This window comes from Camellia sinensis, chromosome 5, assembly GCF_055761805.1.
Source record: "Camellia sinensis isolate YWXY chromosome 5, ASM5576180v1, whole genome shotgun sequence".
Classification (NCBI taxonomy): Eukaryota; Viridiplantae; Streptophyta; class Magnoliopsida; order Ericales; family Theaceae; genus Camellia; species Camellia sinensis.
The window spans coordinates 180174195-180197205 of record NC_138965.1 but is presented as its reverse complement, the minus strand read 5'-3'; the positions used below and the strand labels follow the sequence as shown (position 1 = coordinate 180197205).

Sequence of the window (23011 nt, the reverse complement as noted above, 5' to 3'; positions counted from 1 at the left end):
TGTAGCAGAGTATGGTGATCGTATGAAGGTCCTCGCTCAGAGGCTCTTGAGGTTGATATCTGAGAGTCTAGGCCTGCCATCTTCACGGATTAAAGAGGCCGTTGGAGAATTCTACCAGAATATCACAGTTAGCTATTACCCACCTTGCCCACAGCCAGAGCTCTCTCTCTAGCCAGGCCAACAGTGCCGCTGCTCTTTCTCTCTCTATACATAATTCTATCAACTCAGGGACAAAGTTTTCACTTTTTGAATAAAGCCACAACATTACACAAAACCAATTTTTTTTTTATTCGTTTTATTATTATCATCATCATCATCATCATGTACCCCACTCTCTCTCTCTCATTTTTTCACTTTCCAACCCACCAGGGCACATGCTTTCGCCATTAATATATTATTATTATTATTATTATTATTTTTATTAAACCAAAAAAAAAAATACCAAACACCATTGCAGGTTTTAACAAAACCGTGGGCCAAGAAACCCACGTGAACCAATCTCCTTTTTCCCTCACTCTCTCGTTTTGATTTCAAATATATTCTTATTATTTCTTTCTTTTTTTATTTCACTTTATTTTTAATCTTTTTTTTCCATTATTATTTCTGCTCCGTATTATGTCATTCCTGCCATACGATTTGCACAAAAAAAAAAAAAACTCGTTTTATTCATGATAGGGATCAACCCCGATCACATTTCTACACCAACACACACACACACCAAAAAAAAAAAAAACAAACAAACAATCAAACAACCACACATTTTTTCGTTTCCCTTCCTCTACTTTGCTGCCGGTCTCTTCCTCTTGCCTTCGTCTTGGGCGACCCTTGATGGCCCTCCCTCAGTACTTCCTAACCCACCGAGCACGTTCACTCCCCCCTGCTCCTCCACTGCAGCATATGGCGGACCTCCAAATCGGAACATCACGGTGGCCTTTCGCTTCAGCTCCTTGTTTTCGGCCTTTAGTACATATATTTCTGCTCGCGCATCCTTATACATGCGCTGGAGCAGAGCCAGTTGGGCGTTTAACTGCTGCACCTCATTTGTCCTACTCTGAAGCCAGTGCGACAAGTTTGTGACTGCAGTCATGGTCTCCACACATGACTTCAATGTATACTGATTGGCCTCAATATCCGATTGCGCTGCCATTATTTGCTCCACAGACCGCATAGGAAAGGTCAACGGAGCAAAACCAGGGGCGCTTGGTTGAGGTTCAAGGGCCACCGCACCGGTTATCTCTCTTGTGGACTCGTTGAGGTCGGGAAAGAGGGTGAGCAGACCATGGGAAGAAGAGGCCATGTTCTGGGTAGCTGAACAGGAAGAAGAGGCCATGTTTTAGGTTGCTGAGTGTTTCAGAGAAGCAGCGATTTCCGACTGGTAATGTTAGAAAGGGTTGGTTACAGAGTGTTTCAGGATGAAAATGTTCAGAGGTTTCAGACTGGTTTGGTTTACACAGCCTCCGCATTGGTTTATATAGACAATGACAACGCGGACGACACGACACTCTGTCGATCACGTGCCTCGCCGCGTGTCCGGCACAAATTTTGATGGCTCGCCGCTCGATGATTTCTGTCGGGCACGGCTTTTGCTAAAGTGGGCGCGCCTTTTGAGGGTGCGACTTTTGAGGGCTCGATATATATCTACATGTATATCTTTTGGGCAGCCTATATACACAATCATAAAGTATCTTCTACATCGGTCCGACATGACCCCATAAACTGTCCCGACATTGATTCCGGTTAGCTTCTCCAACGGTCCGACATGACCCCGTAAACTGTCCCGACATTGATTCCGGTTAGTTCCTATAACGGTCCGACATGACCCCATAAACTGTCCCAACATTAATTCCGGTTAGCCTCTACAATGGTCCGACATGACCCCATAAACTGTCCCGACATTGATTCCGGTTAGCTCCTACAACGGTCTGACACAACCATACAGTGTCTTCACTAACGGTCTGACACGACCATACAGTGTCTCCTATCCTCTTTTATTTTATGTATTAGTCTATTTTCTTATTTTGTTACTCTTTCCAAACTCAAGTTGATTTGTGTCTCTCCTCCTTGAGTTTGCGGGGGGCTGTTAAAACTACTCCACTTCACCTACTCCACTACACAACTCCACCTACTCCACCTACTCCACTACACCTACTCTCCACCCACATCTCCTATATAAAGGAGACCAACCATGTACATAACATAAAACAATCATCACATACAATTTATTCTCTCTCTATTTCTCTATACATTAATTCTAACAGTCTCTCTATTTCTCTTTATACATTAAATTTAACAGTTAGAGAAGATGCTAGGGACTGGCGTCCAAAGCCATTCTGATTCATTAATGCTTGGTCTATGCATCCTAATTTCAAGCAAATAGCAGCAGTAGTTTGGTCTGAGGTCCAAGATCAGGGATGGGCTGGGTACAAATTGAGGAATAAGTTCACAGCCTTGAAGCACAAACTAAAATTGTGGAATCAGGAGGATTTGGGGAATGTGGATCATTGACTTAATCAAGCTGAGGAGGATCTTCATAGCTTTGATCTAGAGGCAGAAAAAAGGGATTTAGATGAATTTGAACATAAAAGAAGAAGGGAAGTCAAGGACTTGGTGTGGAAATTGAGGAAGAGGAAGGACTCATTATGGTTTCAAAAATCCAGATTGGATTGGACTCAAATGGGGGACAAGAACACTAGATTCTTTCACATATGTGCCAGTAGGAGGAGATGTAAAAACCTACTGGACTCTGTACATGTAAATGGGGTCAAAATTGAAGATCCAATTGCAATCAAACAGGAAGTATGTAGGTTCTTTTCCAAGCTGTTTTCTGAAACTTGGGTGAACAGACCTAAACTCTCAGGGGACTTCAAAACTTTTAGCAGGATTAAGGTTGAAGAGGTGTTAGACGCCGAGTTTTCTGAGGATGAAATTTGGTTAGTTGTAAAGGAATGTGGCGGAAGCAAAGCGCCGGGACCAGATGGCTTCAATATGGCATGCATCCAAAAGTGTTGGAAATTCATGAAGAAAGATTTTGTCCAACTCCTAAAGGAGTTTCATTTGAATGGTAAACTGGTTAAAGGCATCAATAATTCCTTTATAGCCCTTATTCCTAAAAAAGATACCCTTCTGATTTAACAGATTACAGACCCATTAGTCTTATCAATTCAACTTACAAGGTGTTGGCAAAAGTACTTGCACGAAGGATCAAATGGTACTTCCTGAGATCATTGGTGAGGTCCAATCTGCCTTTTTAGAGGGCAGATATATTCTGGATGGAGTCTTAATAGTTAATGAGGTGGTGGATGGTTGGAGGAAATCGAAGAAGAAAGATATAATTCTGAAACTTGACTTTCAAAAAGCCTTTGACTCAGTCAATTGGGAATTTCTACTGTCTATGATGTCTAATTTTGGTTTTGGTGAGAAGTGGTTGAAGTGGATTAAAACTTGTATCTCATCAATAAGATTATCTGTGTTGGTAAATGGATCACCTACAGAGGAGTTTTCACCTGAGAAAAGGCTTAGGCAAGGGGATCCTCTTTCACCATTTCTCTTCTCAATTGTAGTAGAAGGTTTAAACTTATTGTTATTAAGGGCAAAAGATAAGGGTCTGATTAAAGGAGCTTCGGTTGGCAGACAAGCGGTTAGTATTTCTCACATCTAATTTGCTGACGATACCATAATTCTTTGTGAGGCTGATGAAGAGGATATTCTCTCAATAAAAAGGATACTAAGATGTTTTGAATTATTGTCAGGTTTAAAAATTAATTTCCATAAGAGTGTTGTCTGTGGGGTTGGAGTAGAATATGAGATTGTTCAGTATTATGCCTCATTACTCAACTGTGGTTGGCAAAAACTTCCGTTAAAATATTCGGGGATACCTTTGGGGGCCAATCCGAGGAGGAAGAAGACATGGCAGCCTATTGTGAATAAGGTGAAGATGAAACTATCATCATGGAAAAGGAAGTTATTATCTTTTGCTGGTAGATTGACACTCATCAAGTCTGCTCTATCAAGTTTGCCTTTCTATTATTTATCTATTTTCAAAATGCCAAAGGGAGTGGTAAAGAGTATTGAGAGGTTGCAAGCTGCCTTTCTATGGGGGGGATTCTGAGTTAAAGAGAAAGGTTCATCTAGTGAAATGGATGGAAGTTACCAAGTCTAAAAAGCAAGGAGGGCTGGGTTTAGGGAGAATTAAAGATTTGAATGAGAGCTTGTTATTAAAATGGTGGTGACGATATGGTTCTGTGACTGGTTCTTTATGGAAAAGTGTTGCGTGCAGTAAATATGGTCATGAAGGTGGTGGTTGGAGTCCATGTTTGGTAATCTCTAGTTCGATGCCCATAGTTTGGCAAGACATTTTATCCTCTGTGCTAAAAAATTCTGAATTGTATTCTTTTTTTGTTAATAATTTAAAATTTGTGGTAGGAAATGGAGAGAGGATCCTTTTTTGGTGGGATACATGGTTGATGAATGCAAAGTTGAAGGATGTCTTTCCTAGGCTTTTCAGTTTATCTGAGACTAAAGATGGGATATTAAAGCTTTTGGCTCAAACCAAAGAAGCAGCAGGGGAGTGGAATTTCTCATTCAAAAGACCTTTAAGAGCTTGGGAAGAGGAGGAGGTCAGAAGACTGATTGAGGTGTTGAATGGCGTTCCCAATTTAAGGGTCAATATAGATGATCAGGTTAGGTGGACTGCTGATATGTCTGGATCTTTCTCAGTTTCATCTTCTAGGAGAAGATGTGAGCTTAATCATGGTCCACATATCAGTATTGCCAAACTGCTGTGGGGAAATGATGCTCCTCCAAAAATTAAGCTTTTTGGTTGGTTGGCTTGAAAAGGAAGAGTGAAAACAACATAATACCTTCAGAGAATAGGAGTTCTGGTTCTAATGTTAACAATCTTTGTCCATTTTGTAGGAATGCAGTGGAATCTATTAATCACATTCTTCTTCACTGCCATTTGGTTTGGAAGCTGTGGTCTGAAATTCTGGATTGGTGGAATTTGTCTTGGGCTATACCTGGGTCTATTGGAGGTCTTTTGGAGTGGTGGGATGGTATAAATTTTAAAAGATTTGAAAGGAGGTTATGGAAGTCTATTCCTTTTACTTTCATGTGGTCCATGTGGAAGATCAGAAATGAGTGTCTGTTCCAAGGAGTTCATCCAGATTTCAAGGGACTTTGGGAGATCATTAAAATTAGAACTGCTTCATGGCTAAAATATAACACAATGGGGCTGCCATTTTCTGTCAATGATGTGGTCTTCAATTTGCAGCAATTGAGATTTGGTTCAAGGCAACTGAGGAGTTGCAGAGGTATGGACTGATTGATTGTTTGGGTGCTTTGCTTAGTGGGTGCTTTGGCTGCTTGTTTTGTTGGGTGCTTTGGCTGCTTGTTTTGTTGGGTGCTTTGGTTGTTTTAGTGGATGATCTAATTGTTCTATGGGTGCTCTGTCTAGTCTTTTGGTTGCACATGAGTTTTGGTTTTGTTGGTTTCTCACCAGCATTTTGTTTCGAGCTTGCATTTGATCGAGTGTCCCTCTTGGTGCCAACCTAGTTGGGATTAAGATGGGGTGCTTGATTATTGTTACTCATTGTCTTCTCTTTATTGATGTTTGCTCATATGTAATGTATGCTTGTTTTCATCAATAAGGTTTTTTCTTTGCAGACCAAAAAAACATAGGAGGGAAATAGGGGAAGGGGAAGCTGCTTGGTGGAAGGGCAAGACTTGAACCCGAGCATCCCGGTAAGAAACCATGGAGAATTTGTAGTAAGAAAACACTTTGCTTCCTTTACTTGTCTCTAGTGAACACAAACCCTGCTCTTTCTGTCAAGAAATAAGCTTCAGATGAAATAATGAACAGGGTAATAAAAATCATTGATGGAAAATAGCACAAGAACAAAAAGAATAAGCTTGACTTGAGATCAAACTCCTATTCAGAAGAAGTAACCGAAGGAAATCCTAGTCGGAAAATATTTTTCTATTTGAAACGAGATCCGTGAAAACAAATAGGACCAAAAGAATGCTAGTCGGAAAATATTTTTCTAAGTAAAATGACTTAAAAGAAACATTATACTATATACATAATATACACAATCTTAGTGTTATTAGAGCATAGAGAAGTAAAGAAAAAACCTGTTTGCTCCCCATATATCACACATACACAGCAAAAAAGATCGAGGAATCCAAGTTTCTATAGGGAAAAGAAAAAAGGATTGCAGCATCATATGGTTGCAGGATTATTGTCATCAGCTGACTTAGCAATAACCACTGCAAGCTGCTCTCCCGCTAAGGGCTCATCAAGATGAACCCAAGCAAAGTCGTTAACTATTGCTTCTCTATCCTTGAAAATAATCTCCTTCTTTTCCTCCTCAACCTTTTCAACTTTCTCCTATGTCCTAGTACTGACATCCTCAGCTGCCTTTGTAACCACACTGAATGCGTTTGAAAACCATGAAGCTCCTGTTGATACATCAGGATTGCTCATGATAGCAGTCCCTGCATTGCTAACCTTCTGCTCAGCAGCTGCAAAGGCAGATTTCGTCTTTTCAGTCACTTGGAACTTCTTATCCATCTCCCTCACCTTTTTATTCACCACTGCTGTTCCTATGCTTATCTTCTAAGTAAACCCCATATTGCGGTCAATGGAAGCAACTGTAGCAGATGCATTTGCCGTCAAGTAGTGCTGCTCATCAAAAGATTTTGCCATATTTAGGGTACCATTTCCTAAGATGAAGCCCTTGGCAAGCATGGTGCTCACCACATCCTCAGCCTTTTCAACAGCTGAACCACTGGGACTTGGATTTGTCTCATTCTAAAGGGAAAAATAAGAGACAAAAGAAAAGAAAAAAAAACCATATACAAAGAGGATCTTGTATAAAGAACAAACAACATTTCTCTTCTTCTTATCTAACTTTTTCCATTTAAAAGAAAATCTGCATGGGGCTCAATGTGATTCAGTCTTACCATTACATGTGAATTGTGATGAGGTGCCACCAAAACCATAGTAGTCCTACAGATGTCTTAGGTCCATGTTTAAATTTATTTCAAATAACATATTTCATTGGTTTAACAGAAAATGGACATGTATAGTGACTAATTTTATTTCAATTACTTTGCTACACGTAAAGATGAATGGTTCATACATGATTTCAGTTACCTACAAGGCACAGGTTGATATGCATCTATACAAGTAGGTTATTTTTATACTGTTGTTTCATTCCAGTGTAATGGGTAATAATTGTAACTGTACATTTTAAATAGATGGGTTATCTTAAAGGTTGCCTCTCTTAATCACCAAAAGGTGGGTGTCTAAGATCCATAGACATGAACATGAACACGGACATGTGTCAAAAACTGAAGAACATGATACATGAGGGACACATGCAAAATATATAGGTTCATATATATATTACATGACATATTTATGAATATCCCATTTAAAGATAATAAAAAAATGTAATATAATACTAATTCCTACGTTTAAAGGAAGAGAGATTAATACATATAAATCTATATTGTTTTTTTTCTTTTATTAATATATCCTCCAAGTTATTTTATTCAAAATTATAATATGTTTCATGTCTTTCCAAGTAATGGACATGTGTGTCCCCCCTTATAAGTTCACCTGGTTTCAAATGTATAATCACTTTCAAAGTTTTCTAGTTTGTTTTCTTCACTGATTAAAACATCAGAGAGTTTGACCTGTTTCTGGTTGTTGTTGCAATCAGCAGAAGGTTTTGACCATCAAGACATGAATAACAACTAGCAAACCTGTGACATTAAGATTGTGTTTGGAACTAGGATTTGAGTGGGGATTAGTGGTGGGAAAGGAAAAAATAAGGGAAATGTGACAAAAATACAATTTCTATTTTATTTACTTTGCCTTCCTATTTCCTTTCTCTCTACAAATCCTTCAAGCAAACACAGCCTAAGGAGGGGAGTTTTCAATCTTGAACAATTACCGCCATATCACACCTTGATCATCGAGAAGTTTTCCTATGTCATTCATCTCTCTCTTTTAGAGTTATTTATTTTGTTGTTATTGTCATCATCATTATTATTTTTCTTGTTCGCTGATAATTTTCTTTGGTTTTATATCCTTCTAGGAGTAAAGCGACTAGGGTTTCCAAAAAACTACAATGTGGACCTCAAGATCAAGTAAGTAGGTCCATGACCAATTTACCTGTCATTAGCCCATTCAACTTCTTTTACATTCACATTATCTATAAATTTTCAGAATGAATAGATAGAACAGTTTTATAAAAACAGATACCAAAGTATTATTTTTAACAGCCGTGGTACTTACAGGGGTTAGAGGAGGAGCATCAGAAGTCAGCTGGTAATTCTCAACCCGTGTTATAGAGACTGAAAGATTGGCTATTGTGGATCCCTGAATCAAAAAGGCCAAAAATATAAAAATAAAAATATAAAATAAATCTAAGGGTTAATAGAAATTTTAAAATGGCACCCATTCGCATATAAAATATTTCTAAAGATTGGGAAGCTTACACATCCAAGCTTCCCATCAGGATGCTTAAAAACTATTCAGGTGAGACCTTGCGGTTCACATGACAAAAAAAATTCCAAGGAGTGAGCCCTAACTTTGAACTTTTTGTACAAAAGTAAAGTGTTGTTATCTTCTTTTCTTTCTGTATTTTTCTGAGTTCATATTTATTAAACTGAATATTTTAGAAATTTCCTAATTTTACAAAATAAAAGGCATATGTCTCATGCATTAGGGTTTAATGCCTTCCTGATACATTTGGTTTCTACAACATTGTATAGAACTGCATCGTTCAGCCAAAATCTTTTTATTTTAAAAATTAATAATGAAAAAATTTGAGATCAAGACTGATATAGAAAATCAATTGACATCAAGGTTTTAAAAAGCGGACGCAACCGTTACGTAACGCCGTTACATAACGGTTGTGGTGGTTACCGCCACCCGTTACGGCCGCTTTTGCAGCGTGATTGAGATTCACAAGTGTGACGGCCGTAGCGGCGGTCGTGACGGCCGTAGCGGCGGTCGTAACGGTGCCGTAACAACCGTAACGGCTTGTTACGCACCGTTACATAACGGTTCCGAACTCTTCTTTCAAAAAAACACAAACAAAAAAAAAAAGCTGAAAATAGGGAAAGAGGGATAGAAAGAGAAGAGGGAAGATGGAGGAGCAAGAGATAGAGATAGAAAAGAGGGAAGATGTAGAACATGTTATTGACTTGTTGAAATTGTAAGACCTATGCTATTCTATTCAGCTGCTAGCACTTAACCATTTTGTTTGTGTGTGTCTATCTATATATTGTTTGATAATAATAATAATAATAATAATAATAATAATAATAATAATAATAATAATAATAATAATAATAATAATAATAATAATAAGTGTGGTCATTATCTATTTGGCTTGACTAAAATATATATATATATATATTTAGGCTCTTATTTATTCTCTTACTTTTGCCATTGTTTATCTTATATATAATAGTTAGTGATTGATTTTTTGTATAATATAAAGTCATTAATTATTAAAATAAAATGTAAAAACCCAGTTTATAGTGATTTAAAAATATGAAATATATTGGACCATACTTAAAAATTTACAAAAATTGATCCATATTTATTTTAAAATCCAATAAATATGATCATGGAAAAAAAAAATATGCGTATCGGTAGCTTTTTTTCAAATTATGCAAAAAATAAAAAAATTCACGGTTCCGGTTACCGCAACCGTTATGCTATGACCATTACACCCCACAACAGCAACTGCGCCACCGCCACCATTACAGCGACCACAACCACTTTTCAGAACCTTGATTGACATACTGTCAAAAGCATAGCTGTATCTGCTCCCTGTGATTCCTTGAAGGTAACGTATGCAAGGTGAGATGTTTCAGTTTCCCTGCAGAATGTGCCACAAACTCTATTGAGCATTGATTATGTAAGAAATTTAACACTGGGTAAGTCAAGAGAGCTGACCTTTGCATTTCAACATACTGGATATCACCAAAAAAAGAGAAGAATTCCTTGATATCCTTCTCAGACGTAGCTAGTGAGATATTACTGGCCTTAACTGTTCTTACCTATAAAAATAAAATAATAATAATAATAATAATAATAATAATAATAATAATAATAATAATAATAATAATAATAATAAAGAGAGTAAAAGAATAGCTAAGTACATGTAATCACTATGAAATTGTGATTACGGAAAAGAAATATTCAAATTGCATTAACTGAATTTTGAATGCAGCGTGGTTCTTGCCACTTGCAAAACAAAATCTAAAGAAATCAAAGCTGGTTAAACTGGCAGATAATAGATTCATGCAAGACAAAATCTCAGTCACTTCAACAAAGTCCAAAATTCTTTCATCATCTTGGTGACATAAAATTATTACTACCATTACCACTATTATTGTTGTTGTTCTTAAAGAGATGCAAAATATATCCGAATATAGGAATTCGAAGACAAAGTGTAGTCATTCACACTGATACCTAGTTCATGAATAAAAAGCAGTTCTTATAAGCAACAACTAATGGTTTAGTCATTCACACTGATGCCCAGTTTATGAATAAAAAGAACTTCTTATAAGCACCAACTAGTGTGCACTTTTAGTAAGTATTTTCCTCACATCTGAAATGTTAATTGTCCAGTTTGGAGTACTACTTGCTGGTGCATCTGTTCCAATCTTTGAATTGGTATGATCCATGGGGACCTGCACATCACAAACCCAATTAGGTTCTTCTTAGGGAAGAAATAACACAAAAGTGCACAAACTTACATGTAAATGACACGATAGGAAGTGAATACATCATACATGATTTACATTAACACTCTAACTAGCCATACTTGAAAATGACATAAAGGGGTAAAAAAGTGCAAGTAACCATGATAGACTGCAAGGCTTAGTACATACTGCAGTGATGCATCAAGGCTAACTGAAAATTCATTTTCAAAGATAAATCCAAGTGATAGTATTGGAGAGCAAAGTAATGATTGTTGGGCCCCTTTCCTAAGGTCTTAAATTTTTGGGACTACTAGTGATCGTCTAATAAGGTGTCAAACTGCAGGTTAATAAAGGTCTTAGGTTCAAGTTCTCTATATGCATTTGTTTCCTTGTTTGCATTTTGTTTCTCCACATGTTAGGATGTTTTCATCTCCACATGCAAGACGGGATTGCACATGAGAAAGGTGACGGAGAGCTCAATATGCATTGTTGGGCCTCTTTCCGCACAACTTGAACTTTTGAGATTAGTAGCGAACTAACAGAAGTAACATATAAGGTTGAATTCATCAATAAGCTAGGTGTTATATGAGCAGGCCCTCGAAAAGTTATATATCATAATAAGTTGATAGCATGCATTATGAGATACAAATAAAAAGTAAAATAAAAACTGTAAAAAATAAAAACAATAAAATTACAATATGTAAATCACTTAGATATACTAATCAGTTCCAACATTCTAAGATTCCATAATTTCATTCATATTCCTTATGCTAATGAAATAAAAGAAAAACATTTACCTTAATAATAACTTGATTTCAAGAATTAGGGCCTAAAATGAATAGATGAGAGTAGAATCCAATCTTTGTTGAACAAATCTAACCTAACACAAGGTAGATATAAGCTGAACATTAAAAAAATCTACCTACATTCAGCTGAAAAAATAATGATTTTTTCTTTTTTAATCTTACCTTGCTTGGCAACTTTGGGTTAAAGATCAAGAGACCAAAGTTACAGATTTGAAGACTAAATCTTGCAGATGTAAGAGTTTTTCAAAGGCCTACACTCGGTTTTCTGAGAAACAAAAAAGATTGGAAGGGACAAAACAACTGATAAATAAATAAATCTTTTAAAACAATTTGTTGTCTAAAGTGATACCGTAACGGCCCATCACATTGTAAATTTACTTCTCCTTGCTAAAGAAGCAGATAGCAGTATCGGGAATAGGCAAAACCAATGGTGGTCGAATTTTTAAACACTGGTTATGAGCTTTCTTAAAGAGTCATAATTGTGAATTTGGAATTCTACTTTGGTGAGTTCTTTTGCTCATCTTGGAAATGGTAACAATTTGAGAACTTTTGGGAATTACAAGGAAATGGTATTTCATTAAAAAAATATATATATAATACTAAAGAAAGGTATTTCACTATTCTTCGAGGCTGTGTATAATATATAATACTAAAAATTATAAATTATTTTTTAACATATCATAGTCGTACACGTATGCTGTTGTTTTAAATTTTGTTGTATGTATCTGTATCCCATATCCCATACCCATGCATATACTTCATAGGTTCTATATATGCCAAGGAAATCATAGATCATACATTTTCGATTTTCCTTTTACTCCCATCAACAACTAGCAAATCGATATTTTTTTTCCTCAAAAATACTTCACAAAACAACATTGAAACTTAATGGCTCTCTTCAATTTCAAAGAAGGAAAAAAAATTAATTCAATTTTGATAAGAATGAATGAATAAGGTTACAAAATAAAGAAATACCAAAGAGATGTCATGTCAAAGTGGATAACTACATTCTAGAAGAATTCAAAATTAGCCCTTAATTCTTGTTCATCCACAGCACAAAACTTTTCAAGTTACCAAAACCATTTACAGCAACATATACATATTTACAATAGAGGAACAAAGCATCTGTTAGGGAAAATATGTGATTCCCCACAAGTAAATCAATCAATGGGAATAAAAACTAATGCGGAAAAATTAAATAAAAAACAACACAAGAATTTTTACGTGGTTCCCTCAATGTGAGGTACGTCCACGGGATCGAAATCCGATTCCACTATCAACCAAAAGGTTTCCAAACGATTACAAACGAGACACGAATGGTCTCACAAACCACCCTTAGGTGAATTTCAAATAATCACAAATAAACAAGAGGAAAGACCTCACCAAATAGATGAACCAAAATCTTCAAAACCAAAGTTGTAGAAGACCCAAAATAATAACCCAAATCAACCGAAGCAGAACAACAAGCCGAAGATCCACTGTGACCCAATGTTTGAAAACCCCAATGATATATTCCAAGCAATATAGAACAAAGCACACAACCACCAAATTGATGTCAATCAATATTAAGCCACTACTGCCTTTTCACCAAGCCACACGGCTACCCCTCTTTTTTTCTTGGAAAAAATAATACCAATCATATTGTGAATCTAGGGTTTTTTTTATCAAAACCTTAATTGTTTCCAAATTGAATTGGGTCTTCACAAAATTAGATATAATATATAAAAATATATTATAACTAATGCCAAACTAAATCAAACTCTTTTAATAAACTAATTGGGTCCCACACTCCAATAAGGAGGTATACCCAACAATTCTCCCCCTACCGACTTAGGTGGAGACATCAATCATACCCGCCAAAGTTCGACACTTCAAATGTTTGTCCCTCGACAAAGTCTTTGTCAACATATCTGAAATATTATCATCTGTGTGAATCTTTTCGAGTTGTAACAATTTCGAATCTAACACATCACGAATCCAATGGTATCTCACATCAATGTGTTTCGATCTCGAATGAAAAGTAGAATTTTTACTCAAGTGAATAGCACTTTGACCATCACAATAAAGCACATACTTTTTTTGCTTTAAGCCCAACTCTTGCAAAAAAAATTTCAACCATAACTCTTCTTTGCAAGCTTCTGTAATGGCAATATATTCAGCTTCGGTCACGACCCCATCCCGCCCCTAGTAGAATGGTGCCATGATGGCTAGTAATTCGAGATTACCCAAGGCCAACTTACAAGATTCACACACAATCAGAGTATACATATGGGGCTTACAAGTGCAGAAGCAATAAATTTAAAACTAAGTAGTCCATAAGAGCGGTGCATAGATTAAATGGAATGGCATGCATCATATCATAGTCTTACAGCTTGGATACAAATAAAATAAAGTACGAATTTTACATCTTGATCAAAAGGCTTCTCAAGCCGACAAATACAAAAGAAATGAAATACAAAGCCAAGAAGTATAATCTTCAAGATGTTGCAAAACACGAATCCAAAAACACATCGGCAAAACACATCTAGGCGTCACCGCCTTCTTGCTCATCACCTACATATATATATAGAGAGGGTGAGCTTGGATACTCAGTGAATGATATTGGAAATAAAGGTTTGCATGATTGACATCCGAGATACTTGTCAAGACAATACATATAATAACTTGTACAAAATCAAGGGGCAAATCAAGTTCATCTATCAAATCTTTCAAAGCTTCAAGGGATGCTCACTAGCATTAATAATACAAGGGATGACGTTAACAAAGGTGCTACAAAAGCTTAGAGTCCTCTAGCACGTAAGGACTTGTGCTACAAAATTTTAAAGTCCCCTAGCACGTACGGATTTCTGCTACAAAAGCTTAGAGTCCCCTAGCACGTACGGACTTGTGCTACAAAAGCTTAGAGTCCACTAGCACGTACGGACTTTCCAAGAATGTCATCCCAAAACAAAGGTAATACTTGATACACAAAATAGAGATAATCATTCATGCTTAACAAATACTTTTCCAACAAGGCAAAACAAAGCTTTATCAAAACGTTATAACATAACTTTATTAAAAATACCACTCACTTAGTTCTTCGGATGCTGGGGTCAAAGCAAGGGTCCAAATCCTACAACACATGGCAAGGTCTATTGAATGCACTCCAAGAGGACAAGAAGGAATGCTCAAAGATGGATATGAAATGCATTCTCAAAATAAGCTTTACATGGCAGGGAATGATCTCGGCATTTCTTTCAAAACCAAGTCAAAACAAAGCAAAACATGCTGGGAGTTACAACACTGCCTTTCCATCTCAGGAAAACATGCCGGGCACTAACCAGGTCTTGGCCGAGGTCCTACACCTCTTGGCCGAGGTGTGTTCCCGACGACCACATTCAAGGAAAAGAAGTCTGGGAAAATCTGGGTTTCCCTCTTGAAGAACATGAACATGAAATGCTAAAATCATATCTTCTTTATTCAAAATCTGTGTTTTCATGAAATGAGTTTGAAAACATGGACCTGGGTACTCATACTTGAAGATTTCGTGGAAACAAACACAAAAGCACTTGTTACAAACTTCCGGATCAAAACATGGTTTTTCTTTCAAGAACACAAGAATACCATTTTCTCTTTCTAAAACCAAACTTTAAATCAATGCATGGCTTATGGATCATGCTCGATCATGCAATGCAGGTAGATGAACAATAAGAATAACAAGAGCAAATCAAGATTCTAACCTTAAAACACGAATCTAACGGCTCAAGGTGTGAAGATCAAGCTTGAAAGTCTACTCTCTCACTCTAAAACTTCTTCTTTTTCCTAGAGTCTCTCTCTCTAAAAGACAAAGATGGGATACAAAATGATATGTTTTCTCTACTGCCAGCAGACTTAACCCTCTGCTGGGACACGTGGTAGCACCGGATTGGGTTTCCTTAAAAAGGTGACTGAAAGACAAGACAAAAAGGTATGACAAAGTGTGTAAAACAAGCAAGGTGGTATGGGCGTTCTGACAAGGAGAGATCTCGGGTTAAAACATCGGTTCAGGTAAAATGGATCCCAATGATCTCGGCCAGGATGGATAACGCATGGTCCAAATGTGCCACACCTTAGCCTAGATATGCCACACCTCGGCCTAGGTTATACCGGTCCAAAACAAGACCACTAGGTGCAAGGATCAAGATCTAGGACGCCTAGGTGGTAACATCTCGGCCTAGATGACATCTCGGCTAAGACGCCAGGGTGGAAGGGAAGGTCAACCAAAGTGGTTCCAAGATAGTACTACGCGTAAGAGGTTCAAAGGTGCGACCTAGGCTTAGGGTGACCTCAGCTAAGCTCACATAAAGCAAGGAACAAAGCATGCAAGAAATACTTGTGCAGAACAAATCAAGGTTTGCAAAATGTAACTTAACAAGACAAGATTGTGTAAATACATGCAAGCATGACTAGGGTAAAGTGAGGGTTGTTACACTTACTATCAAGCTTGGACCTCTCATCCTTTGGAATGTGAACAAAAGCTCGGCAACCAAACACTCTCAAGTGCTCATAAGACACATCTTTTCCAGTCCAAACTCTTTTTGGAACATCACCATTCAAAGGATAGGAATGAGACAAATTGATCACACCAATCGCTGTCTTCATTGCCTCACCCCAAAAAGATCTTGGCAATTTAGCTTGTGAAAGCAAACACCTTGTTCTTTTCACAATGGTACGGTTCATCCTCTTGGCAACCCCATTTTGTTGAGGAGTCTTCTTAACTGTCTTTTGGTGCCGAATACCTTGGCTGCGACAATACTCATTAAATGACCCAATGTATTCACCACCATTGTTTGATCGGATGCACTTCAATTTCTGCCATGTTTCTCTTTCAACCATGGCCTGAAAATGCTTAAATACTTCTAGAACTTGATTTTTAGTTTTTAGTAGAAAAGCTCAAACTTTTCTTGAATAATCATCAATGAAAGTAACAAAATAAAGTGCACCACTATGTGTTCTAACTTTCAAATGACCACAAACATCCGAATGAATCAACTCCAACACATTTTTTTTTCTAGAAGCCATATTTTTATGAAAAGAAACTCTATGTTGTTTACCCGCCAAACAATGAACACAAGTTTTAAGATGTGTACCTTTCAAACCAGGTAGAAGCTCTTTCTTGAACAAAACTTGCAGCCCCTTTTCACTCATATGGCCAAGCCGCTTGTGCCACAATTCGGTAGAAGTATCATCTTGAAGTGCATTGACAACACCTTTACAAATTTTTCCTTGCATCGAATAAAGTGTATGAGTTTTCTTGCACTTAGCCACCACCAAAGAACCCTTTGTGAGCTTCCATATTCCATCACCAAATTTGTTGTTGAAGCCTTTATCATCTAGCTTCCCAGTAGAGATCAAATTGAGGCGAATGTCGGGAACATGCCTCACATCTTTAAGCAATAACTTGCAACCCAAATTTGTTTCCAAGCAAACATCACCCATGCCAATAATCTTGGACATACTTTCATTACCCATTCGAACAGAACCATAATCTCCTTTGGTGTAGGTAGTGAAGAAATCAACTCGAGAAGTCACATGAAAAGAATCACCGGAATCAATCACCCAATTGCTCTCTTGGCCCACAAAATTGATACAATCATCTTTACAAACAACCATGAGATCATCAGTAGTAACTGCCGTTGTGTCTTCTTGCTTCTTATCCACACTTTTGTCACGCCTTTTCTCTTCGTTCTTGAGCTTTCGGCATTCCCGCTTCATGTGCCCTTTTTCATGGCAATAATAACACTTAATGTCTTTCTTTGAAAAAGAACCATCTTTTGATTTGTCACGGCTTTGATCACGACCATGAGGAGTCTTACTCCTTCCCCTTGTTTTGCTTCGGCCTCTTACAACAAATGCTTCCGAATGAGAGGAACCCGCTGATTCTCTTCTAGTTTCTTCATTTAACAAGCTACTAGTGACTTGGTCCATTGTGACAACTCCATCAGGTGCCGAATTACTAACCGTCACAACCAAAGCCTCCCAACTTTTGGGCAAAGAACTAAGTAGCATCAAAGCCTGTAACTCATCATCAAAAACAATTTTCATAGAAGCAAGTTGGTTAACAATACTCTTTATTTCATTCAGATGTTCCGGAATAGGGCTGCCCTCTTTATATTTTAAATTAACCAATTTACGAAACAGAAAAGATTTATTTGTGGCTGATTTCCTATCATAAAGGCCCTCTAATTTTTTTCATAAATCATGTGCTGAAGTTTCAGTAGCAACATGATGAAACACACTGTCATCAATCCATTGACGGATAACACCAACGGCTTTTCGATTAAGCCTCTTCCACTCATCATCTTTCATATCATCAGGTTTGCCACTATCTCCCTCAATAGGCCCATACAAATGTTTACAAAATAATAGGTCCTCCATTTTAGTTTTCCAAGTTGCCCAATTGCTTTCATTGAAGCTAGACATATGACCCACATTCCCCTCCATTGATTTACACAAATAAATAGACCCAAATAAACCGTAAGCTCTGATACCAGTTGTTAGGGAAAATATGTGATTCCCTACAAGTAAATCAATCAATGGGAATAAAAACTAATGTGGAAAAATTAAATCAAAAGCAACACAAGAATTTTTACGTAGTTCCCTCAATGTGAGGTATGTCCACGGGATCGAAATCCGATTTCACTATCAACCAAAAGGTTTCCAAACGATTACAAACGAGACACGAATGGTCTCACAAACCACCCTTAGGTGAATTCCAAATAATCACAAATAAATAAGAGGAAATACCTCACCAAATAGATGAACCAAAATCTTCAAAACCAAAGTTGTAGAAGACCCAAAATAATAACCCAAATCAGCCGAAGCAGAACAACAAACCGAAGATCCACTGTGACCCAATGTTTGAAAACCCCAATGATATATTCCAAGCAATATAGAACAAAGAACACAACCACCAAATTGACGTCAATCAATATTAAGCCATTGCTGCCTTTTCACCAAGCCACACGGCTGTCCCTCTTTTTTTCTTGGGAAAAATAATACCAATCATATTATGAATCTAGGGTTTTTTTATCAAAACCTTAATTGTTTCCAAATTGAATTGGGTCTCCACAAAATTAGATATACTACATAAAAATATATTATAACTAATACCAAACTAAATCAAACTCTTTTAATAAACCAATTGGGTCCCACACTCCAATAAGGAGGTATACCCAACAGCATCTGATCTGATTCAATACACAATCTTAAAAAACGATAGTCTTTACAGAAACAATGGATCTAGAGAACCTCTTTTTTTATTTTTTATCTTTATTTTTATCTATCTAATCTAATTTATGAAAACCAAGAGTCCATTGAGAAGACGAAGACGTACCCACATTTGAAGATTGCCCAAGGAATTCACAAAATATTAGAAGCCCGAATCGAGAGAAAGAGAGAGAGAGAGAGAGAGAGAGAGAGGGATTTGTGGGTAGAAGATTAAAACTGAAATGGAATGCGTTAGTGAGGAAGAGAGAGATGTCTGGTGATTTTGTAACAAACTCCACGTAGGCAAGGATAGAATTTCACGGGAAGTTCGCGATGTACCCTGTTTGGACAGCAAGAATATATATGTATCTTTTTCTGAGATTATTTCATTTTTATCCTTATATTTTGTCATGATTTTCAATGATCTCTAGACTACTCTTATTTTCATACGTACCCTTATACTATTTAAGTCACTATCAATTTTGCCCATGCCGTCAGATTTGAAACGGAAAAAGTTAAAAAAATCACATTTTGGTTCCAAATTTCAAAAGAAAGATGCAGATCCACCATTTTCTTACCAGCAAACCACTACCACCAGCCACCACTTCAAGCCCTTCTATCTCTTTCGTCATAACTCTGTTTCACCTCATTTTTACGTCGCTGGATTCAACTTACGGTCTAGTTTTCGTATCACATCTCACACGTCTCATTCTTCCTCTTTTTGAATGCTATCGGAGCTCCGAAAGTTGATAAAAAAAATAAGACTTTTTTTCTCGTTTTCGAATTTTCTTCGAGCTATCTTTCGGACTTTATATCTTTCTCAATTCTTGACAGTTCTACTTCATTCTTTCACCATTCTCTTCACCTCACTTCCTACTTCGCCCTACACTACCTTGCTTTCTCACTTCTTCATGTAATGGGTAGTTTTAGTATGTCGCAAATTGTCTGAAAATTAATTTCAAAACATTCATCTTTTGTTTCTTTCTTCTCCATCTTCCTTATTCTTCTTCTTCTTCTTCTTCTTCTTCACTTATAACATGATGTAGAACATGATTCTAGGTAGTAATGGAACTGGTGATGGTGGTGGTAGCGGTCCAGTGATGGCGGTGGGTTTGGTGTTGTAAGGTGGTGGTGATGGTAATGCTCATGGTGGCGGTAATGGAACTTGGTTGTGAAAAAGGTGGGTTTGGTGTTGTAAGATGGTGGTGATAGTAATGCTTATGGTGGCAATAATGGAACTTGGGTGTGAAAAAATGTGGGTTTGGTGTTATAAGGTGGTGGTGATGGTAATGCTCATGGTGACGGTAATGGAGTTCGGTGGCAGTGAAGTTGGTAGTTCGGGTGGTGATGTTAGTGAAGTTGATGGTTGAGATTGCATATGCCCTGAAGAATATCACTTTCAACAATGTCATTTGACCACTTTGTGTCGTAAGAAGAGTGGAGGAGGCATTGTCGGTTTTAGTTCTCATGCGTCGAGGAAGTTCAGTCGCCACAAAGATTTCTTTCAACATTTTGATTTGTGAGTTCAATCGACAAAGTAGGCAGTTGAGTGCTTGTAATGTATATGGTGCTGTATTGAAAATAGGTGTAATTCAAGAGAGAGAGCTTAGAGGATATTCAACTGAGAGAAAAACTTTTATTTGACATGTTTAGATTCATATCATGATAGAGCAGTCAAAGCAAATAGAGAAATTAATAAGTGCTCATTAATTTTTAATTCAACATTAATGGCTATAACAACAAAACCTTTTTTCTAATACAAAATCAGCTATTTGCTATATGATTTTTCTTAATAATACAAATTTCTTTTGTTCTTGGCAAAACAGTTAAGGTTTGCATCTCATTTACGATCCAAGTCTGAACGGGCATGGTGTTCCATTCAAATGGACTGAGAAAATTCCAGTAGGAAAGATGATATGTATGTATATAATTGATGAAGAAGAAGAAGATCACTCACTACCCTAACCACTAACTTCACCGCCACCGAACTCCATTACCACCACCACTACCATCACTAGTTCCGTTACCACCTAGAACCATGTTCCACATCATGTTATAGGTGAAGAAGAAGAAGAAGAAGAAGAAGAATGAGGAAGATGGAGAAGAAAGCAACAAAAGATGAATGTTTTGAAATTTTTGAAATTAGTTTTTAGACAACTTTTGGCATACCAAAACCGCCCATTACACGAAGAAGTGAGAAAGCAAGATAGTATAGGGTGAGATAGGAAGTGAGGTGAAAAGAATGGCAAAAGAATGAAGTAGAACCGTCAAGAATCAAGAAAGATATGAAATCCGAAAGATGACTTGCAGAAAAGCCGAAAACAAGAAGAAAAGTTTTTTTTTTTTATCAGTTTCCAGAGCTCCGATTGCATGCAAAAAGAGGAAGAATGAGACGTGTGAGATGTGATACGAAAACTGGACCGTGAGTTGAATCCAACGATGTAAAAATGAGGCGAAATAGAGTTATGACGAAGTAGATAGAAAGACTTGAAGTAGTGGTTGCTGGTGGTGGTTTGCTGGTAAGAAAATGGTGGATCTACATCTTTCTTTTGAAATTTGGGGCCAAAATGTAATTTTTTTTAACCTTTTCCATTTCAAATCTGACGGCAAAGGCAAAATTGATAGTAACTTAAATAGTATAGGGGTATGCGTGAAAATAATAGTCTAGGGAGGTTATTGAAAATCGTGACAAAGTATAGGAGTAAAAATGAAATAATCTCATCTTTTCTTGAGTAATAGTACAATACAAACTCACCTTTATCAATTCATAAATTAATCTGCACCACATTTCAGATAAATCTTACATTACACAAATTAATTTTCACCATACAATCACTCACTAAGAAAAATCTAGATAGGTAAGTCTGGTTTCCAGACTTTCCCATCTTTTTTAGAGGGTAAGAATATATGTATCTTTTTATCTGTTTTGTGTTATATTAAGAGGGTAAGAATATATGTATCATTTTATTTTATTTGTTTTATAATTAGAGGATAGCTTAGGTATTATGAATTTTTTGCAAAGAATAATTTTGATTTCTCATAAAATGTCACCACTTTTTGTGAAAAACAAAATTTAAGTCTTTAGCGATTTGTCTTTTTCATTATTTCTCTTCATTTTTTATTATTTCTTAACTTGTTAATCATTTAAACAACTGATAAGAAACCTTATTTTTTTTCTATTTTTATCTTTTCTTACTAAATCCCTCAATCCAAACAAAATGTAAGAGTAATTATCCTATATGTGAAAATATAATATTTGTTGTGTGCTCCAAATAATATAAATTAAATTCTTATTACATAGTTTGAAAAACAACAATATTTGGTATGCAAACTAGAAAACACTATTAGAAGGACACATCACCATGTGATGTTCCTAATTCATATGATAATTTTTGTTTAGTATAGATTTAAGAGATCTTTAGTGGAAACTCTTATTTTATAAAATTATTTGACGTAATTATGCTTTGTATCCCAACACTTTATACCAAATCTCATGGACAATCCATTTCGAGAGAGACAAAAGTTTTGATTCTTCAATGAAAATGAATTAATACAATCAGGAGCAACAAGATTTTTACCATGCGTTTCAACTCCGGCCTCCCAAATCCCTTTAGAATCCATGAAAGAAGCTTTTATTTCTTGCAATTCTTAATTTTGGAGAACCTTGCCTTGTTATTTGACTCCATTTCAATGAAATGATTGATAAATACTTTCTCTCTGCCTTCAAAATTAATTTGCAAAACTTTTGCAGCTTGAAAACACTTGAAGATTGCCTACTTCACAAAACCTTTTATTACAGTTGCAAATAGAGTAGAAGAAGAAATTGAAGTTTCAGGCAAGATCATCAAAAGAAGACAAGGATTGTGCTTTTGAAATCTTTCCAAAACATCGTCTGGAAAGCTTAAGAGAAAGGCCAAAATCGTCTAATGCTTTATTTGACTTACACTTCATTCGGATTGAGGGGTTTAGTAGGAAGAGAAAAGAAATGGAGAAAATGATGTTTCTTATTAGTTGTTTGGATGATTAATAAGGTAAGTAATAGTGAAAAATGAAGAGAAATTGTGAGGAAGCCAAATTATACCAAACTTAAGTTTTGTTTTTCATCAAAAGTTGTGAGATTTGATGAAAAACAAAAATCACTCTTTTACGCTATATTTGGTTGAGGAATTTGGGAAGGGGAAGAGAAAATGTTTGCGAAAGTAGATGAATTTTAGATATATGTTATTCATATTTTATTTACCTTTTCCATT

General features: G+C 36.5%; 1 protein-coding gene and 1 pseudogene across 1 annotated transcript; one reads left to right on the top strand and one right to left on the bottom strand.

Annotated features, from left to right (window-relative positions):
- The first annotated feature begins 3205 nt into the window (after nt 1–3205).
- Nucleotides 3206–5320, top strand: LOC145791918 (uncharacterized). Its single transcript, XM_082872374.1, has 4 exons — nt 3206–3637; nt 3773–4010; nt 4423–4822; nt 4915–5320. The coding sequence occupies exons 1-4, from the start codon at nt 3206–3208 to the stop codon at nt 5318–5320; spliced, it is 1476 nt and encodes a 491-aa protein (XP_082728500.1).
- An 897-nt stretch (nt 5321–6217) lies between these two features.
- LOC114298228 (binding partner of ACD11 1-like) lies at nt 6218–19393 on the bottom strand (annotated as a pseudogene).
- Between the last annotated feature and the right edge of the window lie 3618 nt (nt 19394–23011).

Coding starts and splice junctions, on each gene's coding strand:
- LOC145791918 (XM_082872374.1), top strand. CDS start 3,206: ATGGTACTTCCTGAGATCATTGGTGAGGTCCAATCTGCCTTTTTAGAG. Junction 4,011..4,422: donor CATCAAGTCTGCTCTATCAA/GTTTGCCTTTCT, acceptor AATTTGTGGTAG/GAAATGGAGAGAGGATCCTT. Junction 4,823..4,914: donor AAAATTAAGCTTTTTGGTTG/GTTGGCTTGAAA, acceptor TCCATTTTGTAG/GAATGCAGTGGAATCTATTA.